Source organism: Linderina pennispora (assembly GCF_002104995.1).
Source record: "Linderina pennispora strain ATCC 12442 chromosome Unknown DL89scaffold_2, whole genome shotgun sequence".
Lineage (NCBI taxonomy): Eukaryota > Fungi > Kickxellomycota > Kickxellomycetes > Kickxellales > Kickxellaceae > Linderina > Linderina pennispora.
The window spans coordinates 352,015-369,159 of record NW_024468250.1 but is presented as its reverse complement, the minus strand read 5'-3'; the positions used below and the strand labels follow the sequence as shown (position 1 = coordinate 369,159).

At 54.6% G+C, this 17,145-nt stretch overlaps 11 protein-coding genes across 11 annotated transcripts; 3 read left to right on the top strand and 8 right to left on the bottom strand.

Annotated features, from left to right (window-relative positions):
• Window position 1: 1 nt before the first annotated feature.
• Window positions 2–1,221, top strand: DL89DRAFT_264981 (uncharacterized protein; the record flags this gene model as incomplete). The annotated part of the gene is made up of 1 exon (XM_040886463.1): window positions 2–1,221. One exon carries the CDS (start codon window positions 5–7, stop codon window positions 1,172–1,174), a length of 1,170 nt encoding a protein of 389 aa, XP_040746125.1. The 3' UTR covers window positions 1,175–1,221.
• On the bottom strand, window positions 1,199–3,287 carry DL89DRAFT_82810 (uncharacterized protein). Its single transcript, XM_040892122.1, has one exon. The coding sequence runs from the start codon at window positions 3,199–3,201 to the stop codon at window positions 1,222–1,224; it is 1,980 nt and encodes a 659-aa protein (XP_040746124.1). The 5' UTR covers window positions 3,202–3,287; the 3' UTR covers window positions 1,199–1,221.
• DL89DRAFT_264979 (uncharacterized protein) lies at window positions 3,214–5,245 on the bottom strand. The gene has a single exon (XM_040886462.1). The coding sequence runs from the start codon at window positions 5,101–5,103 to the stop codon at window positions 3,373–3,375; it is 1,731 nt and encodes a 576-aa protein (XP_040746123.1). The 5' UTR covers window positions 5,104–5,245; the 3' UTR covers window positions 3,214–3,372.
• A 581-nt stretch (window positions 5,246–5,826) lies between these two features.
• On the bottom strand, window positions 5,827–6,107 carry DL89DRAFT_264978 (uncharacterized protein; the record flags this gene model as incomplete). The annotated part of the gene is made up of 1 exon (XM_040886461.1): window positions 5,827–6,107. The coding sequence occupies exon 1, from the start codon at window positions 6,058–6,060 to the stop codon at window positions 5,830–5,832; it is 231 nt and encodes a 76-aa protein (XP_040746122.1). The 5' UTR covers window positions 6,061–6,107.
• A 521-nt stretch (window positions 6,108–6,628) lies between these two features.
• On the bottom strand, window positions 6,629–7,268 carry DL89DRAFT_264977 (uncharacterized protein). Its single transcript, XM_040886460.1, has one exon. The coding sequence runs from the start codon at window positions 7,242–7,244 to the stop codon at window positions 6,780–6,782; it is 465 nt and encodes a 154-aa protein (XP_040746121.1). The 5' UTR covers window positions 7,245–7,268; the 3' UTR covers window positions 6,629–6,779.
• Window positions 7,269–7,532: 264 nt separating this feature from the next.
• DL89DRAFT_277382 (protein serine/threonine kinase) lies at window positions 7,533–8,627 on the top strand (the record flags this gene model as incomplete). Its single annotated transcript, XM_040889441.1, has 2 exons — window positions 7,533–7,619; window positions 7,728–8,627. The coding sequence occupies exons 1-2, from the start codon at window positions 7,605–7,607 to the stop codon at window positions 8,625–8,627; spliced, it is 915 nt and encodes a 304-aa protein (XP_040746120.1). The 5' UTR covers window positions 7,533–7,604.
• A 655-nt stretch (window positions 8,628–9,282) lies between these two features.
• On the top strand, window positions 9,283–10,552 carry DL89DRAFT_264976 (uncharacterized protein). The gene has a single exon (XM_040886459.1). The coding sequence runs from the start codon at window positions 9,342–9,344 to the stop codon at window positions 10,491–10,493; it is 1,152 nt and encodes a 383-aa protein (XP_040746119.1). The 5' UTR covers window positions 9,283–9,341; the 3' UTR covers window positions 10,494–10,552.
• Window positions 10,493–11,888, bottom strand: DL89DRAFT_264975 (2-dehydropantoate 2-reductase). Its single transcript, XM_040886458.1, has 2 exons — window positions 11,799–11,888; window positions 10,493–11,696 (listed from the first exon to the last, which is right to left on the bottom strand). Exon 2 carries the CDS (start codon window positions 11,669–11,671, stop codon window positions 10,541–10,543), a length of 1,131 nt encoding a protein of 376 aa, XP_040746118.1. The 5' UTR covers window positions 11,672–11,696; window positions 11,799–11,888; the 3' UTR covers window positions 10,493–10,540.
• A 1,044-nt stretch (window positions 11,889–12,932) lies between these two features.
• On the bottom strand, window positions 12,933–13,682 carry DL89DRAFT_264974 (uncharacterized protein). The gene is made up of 2 exons (XM_040886457.1): window positions 13,523–13,682; window positions 12,933–13,478 (listed from the first exon to the last, which is right to left on the bottom strand). Exons 1-2 carry the CDS (start codon window positions 13,666–13,668, stop codon window positions 13,220–13,222), a joined length of 405 nt encoding a protein of 134 aa, XP_040746117.1. The 5' UTR covers window positions 13,669–13,682; the 3' UTR covers window positions 12,933–13,219.
• Window positions 13,683–14,457: 775 nt separating this feature from the next.
• DL89DRAFT_264973 (uncharacterized protein) lies at window positions 14,458–15,520 on the bottom strand. Its single transcript, XM_040886456.1, has one exon. The coding sequence runs from the start codon at window positions 15,440–15,442 to the stop codon at window positions 14,531–14,533; it is 912 nt and encodes a 303-aa protein (XP_040746116.1). The 5' UTR covers window positions 15,443–15,520; the 3' UTR covers window positions 14,458–14,530.
• Window positions 15,521–16,122: 602 nt separating this feature from the next.
• DL89DRAFT_82762 (uncharacterized protein) lies at window positions 16,123–16,957 on the bottom strand. Its single transcript, XM_040892121.1, has one exon. It carries the CDS (start codon window positions 16,877–16,879, stop codon window positions 16,367–16,369), a length of 513 nt encoding a protein of 170 aa, XP_040746115.1. The 5' UTR covers window positions 16,880–16,957; the 3' UTR covers window positions 16,123–16,366.
• Window positions 16,958–17,145: the final 188 nt, after the last annotated feature.

Here is a 17,145-nt window from a genome sequence, read left to right as displayed (position 1 = left end):
CGCCATGCTGGCCAGCCGCCCGGCGCAGTTCACGTTGCTGGCCATTGGCGGCTCGGACTTTACGCCCGAGCTGGTCACGGCACTGCAGACCCAGCGGCGCCTGCGTAGGCTGCGGATCGAGCACGCGTGGATCGAGTCGCTGGCCGTGGCTGCCGCCCGGGGCGTGTGTCTGGAGTCGGTGACCTCGCTGCATCTGGAGCACATAATCGTCAGCCGCCCCGACTCGGCGCTGCCCGTATCCCCGCGCATGTTCCCGAACCTGGAGCGCCTAACGGTCCGCCATGTGTGGCAGCACGTGGATGCACTGACACCCGGCAGCTCGCGCGGCGCCGTATCCCTGCAGAACGAGCACTGGCTGCAGACCGTCTGGGACGGCTACTGGCCCGCATTGCAGGAGCTCGCGCTGCCGGCCATCAGCGACCTGGACGCGGCAAAGCTGCCCGAGGCCTGCCCACTGCTGACCCGCCTGACCACCAACAGCCTGGACTACGCCGGCCCGCGCCTGTCGGCCCACGGGCTGGTGTCGGTATTGCGCGGCCTGCGGCATCTGCACTACCTGTCGGTTGAGCAGCGCAGCAGCGAGGGCTCGCCCGGCTATGAGATCCACGACTCGCAGCTCTGCCGGCTGATAGGCACAAGGGACGTGCTGAGCTCGCGGCGGTGGAGCGGCGCGACTGTGCGCGGCGGACTGTATGGCCGGCTGCCGTCGCCTGCGCTGTCGGCTGTCAGCACAGGCTCCGACACAGACGTGGAGTGCGACGACTTTGAGCTGCCCGAGCCCCACTGCCTGTCGGCGTCGCTCAACACGCTGATTCTCCCGCGCGCCTCATTCACTGCGTCAACCCTGGACACGCTGGTGCGCCAGCTGCCGGGGCTGGTCCGGGTGTCGGCGTCCCTGCGCAGCGAGGCATTCTTTGGCTTTGCCAAGTCTGCGCAGCACAAGGCCACCGCACAGAACAACGTCAAGTGGATCGGACTGTCTGCCGACGAGGATGTGCTCACCGATGCTGTGGAGCTGTCGGCGTGGATCAAGCAAAAGTTCCCGGGCCTGCAGGAATGCAGCACAAACTACGCGCGCTCCCACCGCACTGTCATCAACGACCTCAAGGCCGCGCTGCCGCATGTCGCCTTCACCCGCCTGAACTCGCGTGCCCTGCAGGCCACCTGCAATTAGAACTCTTATTTTAGCAAACCTGTACAAAACTCTGAAATTTCGCTAGCTTACTCTGACTCTTTGCCGTCCTTTTGCTGCCTGAGCAGAATCAGCTGCTTCAGCAGCTTGGCGCGCACGATCGAGAGATTCGGCTGCATGATATGCACTCCGCTGAGCGTGATGACGACCAGCTCGTTGGCGCCGTCGCAGTTGATGTCGACGCTGAAGATTGCATACACGGGTGCCGGGAACCGCCGCTTCCACACCAGCGCATATCCGCCCTCGACTGCCTTGTAAATCAGCACCGCGCCCGACACCGTGCCGACCATGATCTCCTTGTTTCCGTCAAAGTCCAAATCATCGAAATGGACCGACGTCACCAGCCCCTCCTTGGCACTGCCCGGCAGCGAGAACACGCCGCCAAGCCCGTTGCCAAACTTGCCCTTGCCTACAAGCGTCGGCACTGGATCCAGCCCAGTCACAGGCACGTCGTGGTAAACAACCACCTCCTCGCTGACAAACCCGACCAGCGCATGCACCCGCGGCCGGTCCTCATACCCGCCAGAGCCACTATGGCGGTTCGGGAACCGGCCCATCTGGCCCACCGGCCATTCGGCATCATAGATTTCGTGTGTAGCTAGTTTTTCCTCCGGACCGGACTGACTCAGCTGCGCATCGATTTTGCGCGCCAGTACCGCGTCGTAGGCGGTCCGGTCGATCCACTGCGAGTCGGGCGTGAACAGCGTGGTGAGTATTGGTGCTGCGTCATACACCTCCTCATCTGCCAGCAGCAGCCGCCGCCAATGGCCCGTCGGGCTGTGTTCCTTGGCCTCCTCCTCGGGCAAAATCTCACTGGCCTGCAGTGTCACGACAAACTCCTGCTGCGCCATGATCTGTACATGGTACGGCCCGATAACCCGCCCGTCAAATACCGTGAACGTCAAGCTGGTGCTGGTCCGCGGACCGACTATTGCCTGCAGCTCGATAATCTGATTCTTGCCCAGGGCGTACCGGTGCACCCGGTTGTCGTTGCCCGCAACCAGTAGAATCGGCGGCAGGCCCTTGATCACGTCCTGCGAGATCCGGTACGGCAGATAGTCCAGGTCGAGACACGGGGTGGAGCTGGTGACACGCAGACTGAACAGCCGCTCCTCCAGGTATGCGTAGCTGTTCATTGGCAGTGCGTCTACCGGGTTGATTCGCGTGAATCCGGGCTCGCCGTGCACGCTAGCTGTGCCCGGCAGCTCCTGCGGCTCTGCATCCTCAACTGCTGCGTCAGCTTCAGACTGCGGGCGTGCCTCAGGCGACTCCGTGTACTGGCTGTCGCTCGATTTGGACTGCGGTCGCTCAGGCTTAGCCGCATGCCTGTCGATGAACTCCTGTGGTACTTCATCCAGCGAATCGATGCCCATGGCATACAGCCGATATCTGCCCTTGCCATTATGACCGCTGCTCTTGATATGGGTGGTCAACGCCACGACCAGCGTTGGCAGCGTCGGCGACTCAATGCCCTTGGTCTGCCTTCCCTCCTTCTCCTCCTCATCCTGCTCGGCTTCGCCTGGACTTTGGCCGCCTTCCGCCCACATCTCAAACGCCTTGACCCCAATGCACGCCTCGTTCTCCAGATGCATGTTCATATCGAGGACATTCCAGTACCCAAATCCAGCAATAAAAAACTGCAGGTTGTTCTGTGTGGCCACCACCACATGTGTCCGCGCAATTGCCTTCCCACCGTCCAACCACGCTCGCGTCCGCTGCCGCTCCTCCCTGATCTCCTGCAGCAGATGCTCCTCGTGCTCGATTATGCGCGACATGGACTCGTTCTCTGTAATGTTAGGGATCGCGCGCCGGTACCCGACCCCGGGCGGCGGATGTGTGTAGATTTGCTGCATTGTATGTGGCCGGGGCAGACGCACTGGCAGGTGCGTGCGTAGCAAGCAGCAGCCGTGGACGTTGCTGCGTGTACCCAAGGGAAACCGATGGTAGTGGATTTCGCGGAACCGCCGCGTTGGCACGTCGGTCTGCTGCGCCTTCTCTGCGTCCATCATGTATAGAGAAAATGCAACGAAAGGTATTTGAATTATAACAGAAAATTATGCAGCCTGTGAAGCAAAAGAGGCGAGCTCCACGTAACAACCAGGAGCGCGAGCCAAGAAACCGCCGAGCCGAGCCGCTCTAGCCCTTTGCGTTTTTCGCTTTGCAAGCACCGCTGAGCCGAGCTAGTGATCGAACAGCGTCTCGATGATCTTACCAAATATTACAGACAACTCACGCATGTGCGGCGTTGCATCCGTGGCCAGCATCTCGGTGAGCAGGCGCCGGATGAACACACCGCCATCGATGAAATCGACGCCGATCCGCACCTTCAGCAGCGACGGAATGCAGGCAAATGTGGCCGCCAGGTCCACAAACTGCCTCGACATGCCGTACCGCATGCTCCCTTGCCAGTTGAGGTCGTGGAGCTTGATCTCCTGCAGCCTCGAATGTATCGGCGAAAAGTCGTGCGCCGGGATCTGCATGGCCACTGCCTCGGCGCCCAGTATTGCATCACTGTCATCCGATTTCTCTGACGGAGGGTTGCACCCAAGAAAAACCAGCCGTGGCAGCTGCGCTACGATGCTGCGCAGCTTGGCTGCCGTCAGCTCCGTCGTCAGATACAGGTCGTGGATGTTGGTGCTGCCTATGTCGAGCGATATCGGAATCCCACCCCTTGCCGTCCGCAGCGCCAGTTCCCTGATGCCTGATTTGCTCGACATCAGTCGGGCTGACAGCTCCACGCTATCTTGCTCCGTCAGGTCCGCCAACAGCGCATCAAATGTCCTTAGATCCGGGTACCTTGCAAAGTCGAACTGCTGGGCAAACCTTGTTGCCCCCATCAGGTACACTTCATGCAGCGGGGAGTCTGCAAACCAGGGAACCATTTCCCAGGACGTGTCAGATCGGCACGCACGCGTCGAGAGTAGCAGCGTCTTTAGCCTTGGGAATGAAAACATAGGCACTGAGACGGGCGATGAGGGCGGCGTGTGCGGATCGTCCATCTGGCTGGCCATGTAGACCACAAGCACACGGAGATCGGAAAACACCATCGACGTCGATTCAGGCACATCAAAGAACGATGAGTAGAACAGATCGCGCGTAATACCAGTCAGCAAAAGCACCTTGAGCGTCGCAGCACTGGCGCCTGCCAGCCAGCGCACCGACTCCAGCTGCGTGCAGTTTATGTCGAGATACGTGAGCTGCGGCACGACCAATGTCCGGTTGTGGTAGATGACTGATTCGCAAATAGTCAGCATTTTGATATCCTGCAGGCGCTGCCCGAATCCCTCCTCAAGATCAATTCCGCCAGACGGCCGCGAGTCTAGCTGGATAAGAGCATTGGTCACGTTTGGCACTAGCTTCAATGCATAGCTAGCGAGCTGCATGACATGCTCGGCGCTGTACAGCGGTCTGGGGTCGCCGTGCTCGTCGAAATCATCGAGATCGTCTACTTCCTCCAGTTCCGCTGCGGAAATGTGTATACTCAGCAGCTTGATCTCGGGCCAGCTGCGGCCACTAACCCCAATCTCCTCCAAGTACCTGGCCGCGTTCCCTGAAATAACGTCAGCTCCGAAGCTTAGAACCAGGTCCTTCGCTAGGCTCTCACAGCCTGGCGGCAAGAACTCAACGTTGGACAGGCACTTTTCTCGATGCACCGGCCTGGATACTTGGCCGCTGCCATGCTCGACAGCCACCCGCTCAACCTCGATTATCATTGACTTGAACACCAAGGGAAGTGCCAGTCGACGCCATGACTGGCACACTGCTGCTGCGTTCACCAACGGCCGAAAGTCCTTGGGCAACCAGCAATAGTATAAATCATGCCTGTGCACTTGCGCGATGTAGTCGATTACTGCGCCTATGATATCGTTGTGGAAGAATACCGGGTGCGGGTTCCCATGGGAAGCAGTCATAATACTATAGCAATCAATAAAGCAGTGCGAGGTGTGGAGGGGAGGGGAAATAGCTGGCTTCTGTGGGAAACGAGGAGCAGAGAGGAGGAAAGAGTCCCTCGGTCTGGACTGAGGCACAGCAAGGGAAAAAAAATCAAAATTTAGTCCCCAGTGATTTCTCACCTATCCCTGCGACCCTTTTAAATTACCAGCTAACTTGGTGTTTTTTCAGCCAAAATCTTGGCAGACCTGGCTGATTCCTGCCGAACCCTTCCAGTTTCTGGTGCATTGCTGGGGAGACATCTGCCAAGAAATCCCGAGCAAATTGCCAAGAAAATGCTCTGGCTGACCACCCTGTCTGCAACCCATGTTAGGGCTTATTTGCTTATCGAAAGCATGGGACTGCTGCTGATCCATGAGCCCTTACTTTTTGATGACGATTCCGTCTATAAAGGCCGAGCTGCTGTGGTATAGTATGCTGTTGAGATAATCGACAGCACGCAAGAGACAAAAGAATACAGGCTGGTTTTCACTGTAGCTAGCCAAGATGCCGGGCTGCCCTTTTGCAACACACATCGCCCGATCATCGCCTTGGCGCAAACTGTATTCAGGCTGCGCCCGCCTACAGAAACAAGGAGAAAGGCGTGTACCTCCTGCAGCGTAGTGTGCACTTTGCCAAGATCCTGCATGTGTTTATGTGCGAATAGTATATTTCTGCTTCCAAAACACGCTTGATTAAAGAGCGCCTTAGGCAGACCAGCGAGCCTCGGTAACAGCGCCCTCCTTCAGGTCGACGCAGATGTGGCTAGCCTCGTGGCCCGGGCACTTCCAGGCGAGCGTAGTGATCTCACCCTCGGTCGTGCGCGAAGTCGGCTCTCCCAGGAGTTCGATGACGGCTGCCTCGGCATCGCCAGCCTTGATTGAGTCGACCTTGTCCTTGAGGACCTTGTGGGCGCAGGGGTGGTGGGGAGGAGACATGGCTAGCGGAAATTTATTAGATGAGATGAGATGGAGAAACAGAGCAAAGATAACGAGAAGCCATAGCGATGATCTGGGCCCGATCCGCCCTCCTTTTGTACCTCCGCCACGACCACGGTCTGGTGGCAGGAGGGCCCATTGGAACCAGCAGACAGCGCTCTGATAGCGAGGGGGCACCAGACGCAAAGATACATGCTGTGCCAAAAGAATATTGCTTGCATGTTTTGTGTGACAGACGGTGCTGGAATCATACCATTTCTGGGCTTGCATTCTGTCGGCCCGCACCATCTGTCGGATATGATGGTGGAGATCAAAGGGGACCGCCAGTGTGCCCGCCCAAGACACTGATCACGATACAGCTGTGGCCGAATGTTTTGCACCAAAAAGCGTCTTCGGATCCCCCGATCCAGAGTTTCAAGACCCGGCAAGGCATCACCCCTTCTGAGGTGATAGTGCAGTGCTGTATTTGAATGTTCAAAATATAAAGTGGCCAAGAGTTTGGGGGCACGCAGTTAGGCTGAGTGGTTTCTGCTATTCACTGAGCAAGCTTGGCAATAGCAAGAGGAATGCTTGAACGCAATATGTGGTTTAAAGTAAACACGAGTTTTATGTTCTCATTCACACCACTGTGGCACCTGTTATTAACTGGGTGGTACAAAAACCCATGTCGTTTTGTGTTGCATCAAAGTGAGCAAGAGTGGGGCTATCAACGAAATATTCTACAGATCACCGTCGTTACCGCGCTTGAACTGAAAAAGTGCGTGTCTACTACTGAGGTTGAATAGCCCGCACGACGACTTGAGAAGCATGAGCTCAACTGATTCCGATCCGTCCGCAGTCTTTAGGTGCATGATACTCTTGAATCGCTCATGCTGTACAATGCAGAGGCGGTTCTCAGGCTCAGGCAGCTCTTTGGACAGAATCACCAAGTCGAGGCATCCTTCTCTCCCTATTTCGTTCACAACAATGTAGCCATCATATCTCACAGCCTTGATGTATTTGAAGCCATCTACGGTCTCGATCGTGAACTGGCTTCCAGACTCAAACGAGCCTTCACTGAAGAATATTCCGTCGCTGTGAGCACTTGCAGCAAAACAGTCCTCGAATAGGCTGATGTAGAATATATCACCGTCCTGGATTGTTCGGCCGCAAGAGTCATAGACTGGAAAGGTGTCGCTGCTCATAGGAATTGTCGTAGTGGGTGAAATGCAATGGAGACCACGACCAGCTCCCAGCAGAGCACAGTTTCCAGAGACAGCGCTTGGGTTCTTCTGAGGCTGCGGATATTCCCAGATTGCAGCTAGATTTTCTGATCTTCGCTCGACTGGTAAACCACGTGATCATCTGTCAGGGGAGGGCGTTTTGTGGCCAATCGGTGCAGCTCATGGGCTTTGACCACTGTTCTTTTTGGGGGGGAGGTGAACTGGCCACCCAGCGCTCAAGCAGGCTCATCTGCTTCACGCCGATAACTTTTTTTTTTTTTAAGAAAATTGTATTCTACTCTTCCACGTTTGTGCTTCTTACACATACACGCGCTGGTGATAATGGAAAAGTACCAGGTAAGGCACACGGGCTGGAGCAAGTCACGGGTTTGAATTACCGCCTTTGCGAATTTGCACCACCTGTCCAGCCACTGAATACGAGCCTTTGTTGTTTACTGCGAGTAGAAAATCGAAAAGCTCGGCGAGGGCACATATGGCATCGTGTACAAGGCGCAGAACCGGGAGACAAACGAGGTCGTGGCACTGAAGCGCATCCGGCTGGACAACGAGGAGGAGGGCGTGCCGTGCACTGCGATCCGCGAGATCTCGCTGCTAAAGGAGCTGAAGCATCCAAACATCCTCGGCCTCTTTGACGTGCTGCACACGGACAAGAAGCTGACGCTGGTGTTTGAGTTCATGGACTCGGACTTGAAGAAGTTTGTCGATGCGTACGGCGGCGACCTCGATCCGCTGACAGTGAAGCATCTGCTGTACCAGCTGCTGTGCGGCATCTCGTTCTGCCACCGCAACCGCGTGCTGCACCGCGACCTGAAGCCGCAGAATCTGCTGATCAACAAGCGCGGCGACCTGAAGCTGGGCGACTTCGGGCTGGCGCGCGCATTTGGGATTCCCGTGCGCTCGTACTCACATGAGGTCGTGACGCTGTGGTATCGGGCGCCTGACGTGCTGATGGGGTCGCGGCAGTACGACACGTCGATTGATATCTGGTCGGTGGGGTGCATCTTTGCCGAGATGGCGACTGGGCGGCCGTTCTTTTCGGGCACATCGGTGGAGGACCAGCTGATGCACATTTTCAAGATTCTCGGCACGCCTGTCGACCAGCAGATCGACCATATGCCGTTTGATGGCTCGGCGCGGGTGTGGCCGAATTGCTCGCAGCTGCCAGAGTGGAAACGCGATTTCCCGGTGTACGGCGGCGTGCCACTGGAGCCGCTACTGCCAAAGCTCAGCGCAAAGGGAATTGATCTGCTGAAGCGACTGCTGGAGTACGCGCCCGAGCGCCGGATATCGGCCGAGCAGGCACTGCAGCATCCGTACTTTGACGAGCTGCGGACCGGCAGTTAAGCTTCCGTTTTTAATTTTTTGGAGTGGTGACAATACGCTGCTAAACATATTTGTTGCGAAATTTATTGCCATTAATATTTGCTGCCTCCGGCCATGCGACCAGCATTCAACAATGCCGGCGCCAACAATCAACGCGGGGATCCGAGCGCGGAACTCGATGCGCTCAGCCGTTGCTGGACGGTGTCTGCGCGCGTGGGCCATGGAAGAAGGGGGTAGGCGGCGGTGTTTGGCAAATGCCATTCCAAACATGAGTGACTAGGCACTGGCCCCTCCCTCCCCTTTGCACGCAGTATTCTCCGCTGCTGTTCCAATAGCGAATACTGCTTATTTTTCTGTCAGGTGTCTAAACCGCCTTTTTGTCTATTCGCCATTCACGGTCTACTTTCTGGGGGCGTGTCGCAGAAAAAAGAGGGGAGATTTTGAATAAAGAACGTAGAGTCCAAAGGGAACAAGGAAAATCTCATTCGCAAAGCTGTTCGCTTTTTGGTGCACAATACGCGACGGCCACAACCAAAAGGGAGTGGGCATGTTTCCGGCTGCAGGCTGCTCCTTTCATTCGCATCACGACCACATCTGTTTGCCTTTGGCCGCTATTGCCCAGAGCCTTAAATAAAAGGCATTGCCGGCTGTGCGCAGTCTCAGGAACACAAAAAATCCCATCTTTGTCATATATCTCCTCCTCCCTTCTGTAATTATCACACATCCCAATAGAACATGCTCTCCTCCCAGACACTTCAAATCAGGCTGGATCGCCCAGATGTTGTCCTCTACGGGCTGCCGCACGAGGCGCACAACCAGGTCCTCTCAGGCCGAGTGGTCCTGACAACACGCTCGCAGCAGCGTGTCCGGTCGCTGACAATCACACTGCGGTCGCTGAAGGAGAAGCTGTTCCAAACCGCCTACGCTGCAGCACCCAGCATCGAGCTCACGCATACAGTCGATACCTCCCAGGGCACATACTCGTGGCCATTCGCCATCAGCATCCCGGGCTCATTGAACGAAAGCGTATTCACACCGCACGCCTTCATCGGATACGAGGTGGTGGCTGAGATGCGCACACACTCTGCGATTCAGCTGCTGCCCTTTGTCAGCAAATGCGTGCCAGTACATGTGAAGCGCATTCCGCTGCCAGACTCCCCATGGATGGCTGCTGCCGCCGAGGGGCTGAATGTCAGCGCGGGCTGGCGCAACAAAATTGAGCTGACAGGCATCACAAGGTCGAGGATCGTGCACGACCAGGATCTGGTGCGTGTCCGTGGCGTGCTGAGGCCGCTTGTCAAGGGCCTGCGCGTGCTGAGCGTCGGGTTCCAGCTTCGCGAATATGTTGAGGTACCCTTCGATGATCTGTTTGGCGCTGTTTCGCATGGCTGCCAAGTGGTTGCGCAGAGCACCCGAGCCGTCGATGCCTGCAACACCGTGAAAGTGGTCGATGGCATCAAGGTGAACACGCGGTTCTCGCCTACAGCGGCATCGCGCACCGGCGGCATCATGCTTGACCAGGAGATCTCTGTTTCAGGCGCTGTGTTCGCGCCCAAGGCATTCACTGGGGTCCAGTATGACATCTGCGAAGGTCCCCTGCGTATCTCTCATGACATCGTGTTCATGGCGTCGATCATTGACGAAAACATGACCGTGCACAATATCAGGCTGTCTTCGGTCGTCTATGTCATGCCCAAAGGCGCAACTACTGGGTGCGAGCTGCCGCGGTATGAGGACTCTGCCATGGACACGCTCATTTGCACCGCTGGGGATCAGAAAGACTTTGTGGATTCCTCTGATTCTGCGGTTAGAGTGGCTAGATTCTCAACCTGTGGCAATGGCCTCACCATCATCGACATTCCACCACCCGTCTACACGTCTACATAGTTTGTCAAATTAACGTCTTTCACCACCTGTATAAAAATTATGTCATATCAGTTGCTAAAGAACGTGTGGCTCTGGGCCGCTTCCTTGAGCTTGATCAGTGTGTACAGTAGGGAGTTGATTGGCGTCGACACGCCGTGCTGCTGGCCAAGACGCACCAGATAGCCGTTAATCCAATCAACCTCAGTCTGGCGCCCAGCGCTGACATCTTGCAGCATCGATGAGCGGTTGCGCGCGGTCACGCTGGCCACATGCACAACGTACTCTTCAATGCTCGGGCCCGTCAGCTGGTCATGCAGATGCGGGTGTGCACGCGCATAGATCGATGCGATCTCCTGGCACGCTGTACCAAGGAGGCCCCTCATCTCCTGCGTGCCCGCCACCTCTCTGCACTCGGGCGTGCCTTCTGGCGGCGGCGCCAAGTAGCCATTACGACTGTCAGTAAGCGCTGTGACGGGATTGATTATAGCATTAGCAGCCAGCTTCAGCAGCAGCTGCAGATGCAGCTCAGACCAGTTGATGACGCTGACATTCAATGGCAGCGCCCCCAGGGCGGTAAGCATATCGAGCGCCGAGACAGGCAATGGCGGTGGCGGGTTGGCGAGCGAGGGGCGCACAGCAAAGGAACAATGGGACATGGCTGTGTGGTGCATTTCAAATCGCGCGTCGGTGCGCAAGCAGCCGTGCGCGTTTGTGCCGACTACAAACGCTGGCACTTTGTCAGCACTCTTCTGGCTATGTGATGAGTAGCACTCCTTATGAATTGCCTCGTATGTGCCCATGCCATTCTGCAGCAGAACTACTGTCGACTCCGCATCCAGCCTATCTTTTACAGACTCAAATGCCTCCAGCGTGTCCTGTGCCTTGGTTGTCACCACCAGCTGCTTTATAGGCGACTCTGTGTCGGTGGTCTCGGCCTGGCAGTCCTCGGCAACCCATGGCGCAACCTGCCCGTCTTCATTGTAAAGCAGCTTGCGTGTTGGGTGTGTTTTCATCCAGTCATTGTAGATTCCAATCCGGCTGCCTGCCTCAGCAAACCGATTCACCGACTCCTGCGACCGCAGAAGCAAGGTGATCGGGTGCCCAGCTCGCCGAAGGTGTGCCGCAAAGAGCAGCCCCACTGCACCTGCTCCCAGTACATGAATGCGCGAGCTCTGTGTGTGTCTGCTGCCTAATGGCATTGCGAGTCCTGAAAAGAATAAGCGGCTACAAGGGTAAGGGAAAGGGCACCCAAACAATCAGCTATTTTACCAATACCAATCGTTATCTCGATGGACGATGACGACAGACACTTATAGGAGGACCTACCTGCCCATGCTTCAAAAGAGTAAAGGCACTAAGAGTGCAAAAAATAAAAGCAAGTTGAAAAACGACAGAGCTCGGAGAATAGGAAAAGAGGAGAGCGTCCGAAAGCCCTAACCACTCTTTTTTCGGAAAGCGGTAGGCTTTGTTTGACTAGCTGGATTCTTGCGAGCCAGAGTAATTGCATAGTCAGCTGGCCAAAGCGCCGCATGGTTTTTAGCCAACCGCTTTTGTTGTTTTCTAAGCCGGCCAGCCACTGGCCAATTGCGTGCCCTGTGCTGGTCGGAGAATTTTCGTATGTGCCTTTCAGGCTCAGCTCCTGCCTGTGTATGCATGACCATCAGACCTCGCAGGGCTGCAGCCTGAATGTAGCTGCATTCAGCGACAGAGCACAGCTTGTCTTTGCAGCGGTAGGGATTCTAGAGACGTCACTGACTACTGAAAGCACAAGGCTGTTTATTTTGCAACAGGTGGCGCTCAATGGAGTATATGTGGTGCCAGGTGCCTTTCTTCTGTCAGCACTCATCATAGCCCACAAAATATACTTCAATAATACGGTGCGTGCCTAAAACGACCTAGGTCAAATGTCAGGGAAGAGGAAACTAGGTAGCGTGTTCTCCTAGTGATGATTATAAATGTGCTGATAGAACTAAAAGTAAGCGTTCACAAAAATATATTGGAAAAACCAGAAGGAATCCCTGCTGCTAGGAGTCAGCAAGGGGTATTTAAGCAAGCGCCGAGTGCGCATACTGAGCCCTCATCTAAGCCGCGTACGGCCCTGGATAAAGCTGCGCCGCTCTCAGTGAGTAATCCGCCTTGGGTGAGTCGGAACCACCCTAGCGGCATGTCATATATACTCTCTTTCTCCTACTATTATGCTAATAGGGGGTTGATAAGTTTGTATTTCAAAACTGATGAAAAGGAAAAGGAAAAGGAAAGCTGCTATTGCCACGCACTGGCCATTTTGAAGATATTGCTGCTATGCAATATCTGACCTCATCATTGAACCCAGGGTAATAAGCTGTTATTATAGTAGTCATTGGCCTCTACTAAATATCTCTATTAGTTCAGCATAAGAGCTGCTCTCATTGTCAGTCAACCTGATAACTTCCATAGCATTATCATAGTGGTAATCGCTGACCGCACAACACTGTTGACACCATATGATGGCCAGGAGTAGTTGAGCTGACATTCATCTGACAGCAAAGCGAATGATCCTCTTAATATCCTCGAAAACTAACACATCATCTATATAAAAAGTTGTCCTATCACATGCTGCCACATCCACATCTCACTTGTGCTAGCATACAAACACGTGGCAGGACATATATGGACGAGTAGGCAACCATGTCCTCATTTATTCGATAGTTTCTTATATGCTGGCACCACAAAGAAAAGTTCTACTTGGGCCCAAGGTGCTTATTACCTTAGACTGAAGGGGTTGGAGTCACTGGTGCAGACGATGTCGGCCCATATCCAGTTGGCGTGGGTTTAGAAACATCGTAGTAACTGGCTGATCTAGCACTATAGTATCCTGATGAATACCACGGGTACCAAGCCGGGGGTTGGTTGTCCTCGAATGCAGTAAACGGCGCTTGGAAGATTCCATCTGGATATTGGCTTGCGTACTCGACTGTCTTAGTATACTGGGTAACGCTGTCGCTATAGTCTGCCTGGTAAGCACCGCTGCATGCAATTCGCGCATAATAAGGCGTGTAGGTACGAGTAACAGGTATCCAGGAGCGCGTATCCGATTCCCCATCGTTGCTATGATATCCACTGCCCATATAATAGGAGCCGGAGGTGTAACCTTCAGGGACGAAGTATGTATAAGTATATGGCTCAGGTGTATACTGTGCACACGCGCCATCCACATTGACGTTGTAGCGGGCAGGTCCGACGTCGCTCTTGGTCTTGACAACCTCAAAGTTGAGCTTGTACTGGGCATCAGCCAGGACTCCCAGTGGATAGTTCATCATGTTGAACAGGTCACGATCAACTCCAGACGATAGTGACACTTCGTTATCAATCTCCGCGATATCGACAAGTCCACCAAGTTCACCAAGTCTGCTGGCACTAGCTACATCAATAGTACTAATAATTGTGATTTGTTGAGCATGCGTTTGGATGGCTGTTGCGGCGAGAAGAGCAGAGACGAGTCCTAGCTTGAGCATTGTTTGCATGGGGTTTGTGAGTAATTAAAGTGGATGATGGGCTAAGAACCGCACCGCAATCCCACACATTTTATAGTCTGTATGAATGGCTTGGCGCAAGGAGTGCCCCTGGTCCTGGTGGCATCATACTGGGAGACTGCTAGGGACAGGTTGTTGGCAACGCAGCACAGAACATTCGGTTGACAGCAAATCGGAAACGACCTACTGATTTCTTCCAAAATGGGACCCTCGCTCCGTATCACAAACTGGTTTGGGATACCAGCCCATGCGAATTTCCGCAGCTCACTGTCAGCACATGTGCAGCGGATGTCAATATCCATTTAACTAGCTGAGTGAGGACTGCTGGCTGAGCTTGTGGCTATCGGTCTTGGCAGCGCGCGCTGTCGGAACTAGGTTAGAATTCTAGAAGCCATTTGCCCAGAGCAAATGTGAGCACATCCAAGCTGAGAATATTCCAATGCCACATGCACACATTTCACACACCGACCATGTGTACTTAGCGATGTTCTTGGGATTTTTACAGAAGGATAAAAGATAGTGCTCAGGCTGTGCCGCCAGACTCAGTCAGTCAGTGTCTGCATCGTCAACCACGTTGCCGCCACGGAAGTTGTCGGTAGCGACGGCAAAATCGTCGCTGCCATTGCCATTGACATCATCGTTGCCATTGTTGCTGGCATGAGCAATAGTTGCCTCTCCCTCTGCTGCTGCCGCAAGGGTTGAGAAGAACTGACCAACATCAACCTCATCAAAGTCGACGTCGCTGTCAATATCGTCCAAGGCATCTGTTGCTGAAGCGCCTAGCTCGCAGTCAAGAGAGCCAAGGAAGCCATTTTCGCCGAGTGCCAGCAGCGGCTCCAAGAGTAGCTCATCGGGATACTTGCTTGCATACGCGTCAGAGCTCTCATACTGGCTGTTGCTGTCGCTGTACTCGGCCTTGTACACACCACTGCATCCAACCTGCGGGAAGCGCGGGGTGAATACTGTAGTGAACACTTGCGCCGAGTACGAGTCCAGATCGCCATGATCACTATCGTAGCCATCATTGTCGCCATCGTTGTCGCGGTCATTGTCGCGGTCATCGTCGCCAGCATCGTCGCTCCTTGCCATCCAGTACGGCTCGGAGAATTCGTAGCGAGTGTAGGTAATAGTGCGTGGCTCAGGCGTGTACTGAGCACACGCTCCACCAACCTCGATGCCGTAGTTTACAGCTCCGCCGTCGCTCTTGGTTTTGGCAAGATCCAGCTTAAAGTTGTATGAGGCGTCTGCCATAAATCCCCAGGGATAGAAGATGGGTGGATGTGAGTACACGGCAGTGGGTGACTCGTCGGTGCCGATATCGCCGAGCTCAGTCGAGGATGACAGCTCGACACCGATGTCACTGGGCTCGGTAGAAGTAGGGAAGCTGCTGTCTGCACTGGCGCGAGCCTGCAGAGCAAGCACAGCGAGCAGGCTAGAAGCAAGTGGCAGCTGAACCATGGTGAAAAAGTGCTAAAAGTGGTTAAAGAAATGAATCAAAAAGAAAAGCCAAATAGCCAAAGTATCCGGAGCAACGGCTGGTGTTGCGTTTGTGTATGGCAGCACAGGCATCAGGGTATTTATACTAGTGGCAACTAATGCCGGCAGCCCTCTGGCTGCATGCGTCATGCACTACGCAATAGTTACCAAAGGTTGTCAGCTGCCGCCAAGAACTCGGCTGCGGGAATACAAAGTCCGCCTCGTATCTTCGCTGCCTGAGCAGCAATTTCCGCCTCTGTCCACGGAACTCGCGGACTGTCTGGCAGCGCTTGCGGACAAGGCATATAGTCGTCTAAAGCAGTATACGCAACATCCACAAGGAGAATCGGATTCACGCTCAGGTATGTCGCTGTAGTAGCACGCTGGCTCGTGCTGCCACTGTACTTGGCATTGTAGATACCACTGCATGTGTCGGCAGAATATGTAGGCGTGAACGTTGTCACGATATACCGACCCAAGGAAGCTGTAGTTGTGTAGTCAATGGCTCCAGGGTAGTCGGAGAAGTATGTGTAGGGATAGGGATCGGGAAGGTACCGGGCACAGTCTCCGCCTATCTCAACCGCAGCACAGATACTAGCTCACTGCTATACCAGGATCGAAGGTAAGTGATGTTTGGTGGTCTGTGTCAGGTAGGGATGATGTTTGTCGCTAGCAGATTCCACGGGCTTCTTTCAGCAGTTGCAATAATGAGCAGATGACACTGTCAGCCTCGTTAGCAGTGCTGGCTGGGCTGCAGACAATAGCAGGAGTGGTTGCAATCGTCCAGGCAGCCTTCATGCCAACATTTAACGAGATTCACATTTTGAAATCTCACAAAATCAAAAAGTGAACCAGCTATATCGAAGAGCTGGTGAACTGGACATGGCCAAACCTAGACTTGCCAACCTAGTTGCCGCTGTCCGTATCGTTGCCTGCGCTATTGCCGGCGCTGACATGACCCCCACTGACATAACCGTCGCTGACATCGCCCTGGCGCTCAATATTGTCATGTTTATCGTTTGTAACGTTGCCGTGACCACTGTTGTCCTTAGTATTCCCTTTGGGATGCGGGCAGCGGCGGATAGCGGCGGGAGCTACTGGGACTGGCTCAGGTTGAGTTGATAGGACAGGTTTCGCATCGTCATCATCGCTGCCACTGGCATGGTCATCATCGTTGCCGGTGATGTTCCCATCGTCATTACGACGGATAATGCCAGGCCTGGCCAAGAGAATGTGCTTCACACCATTTGGCAGATGACCAAAGGCATCGGCGTTGAATCCCCAGGGGAGAGCGACTGGCGGACGAGAGAAGATTGCAGCAGATGCGTTGGTGTTAGTGTCACCAAGTGGAGTGGCGTTGGTGGATGCATTCAGGGCAAACACAGCAAGCACAGCAGAGACGAAGTAAACCTTGACCATATTAGGTGGTGGCTAGTTGAAGGTGCTGGTAGGCAGAACTGGAGAGGTGGTAGAGAACAGCAGAGAATATTGGAGCGGCTGTGCCCAGATTAGGATTGCGTATGTTGGTGGATTCTGTAGAAATGGACGGCTGGTGTCGAGAGATTTATATACGTTTGGACCACTGCAGGCAGCATCTACTGGCAGCCTTTCCTCATAGTCCATGCAATATGTGGTGTCAGATAAACATAGGCAGCTGGCATACACCGACGTTCCATGATAATATG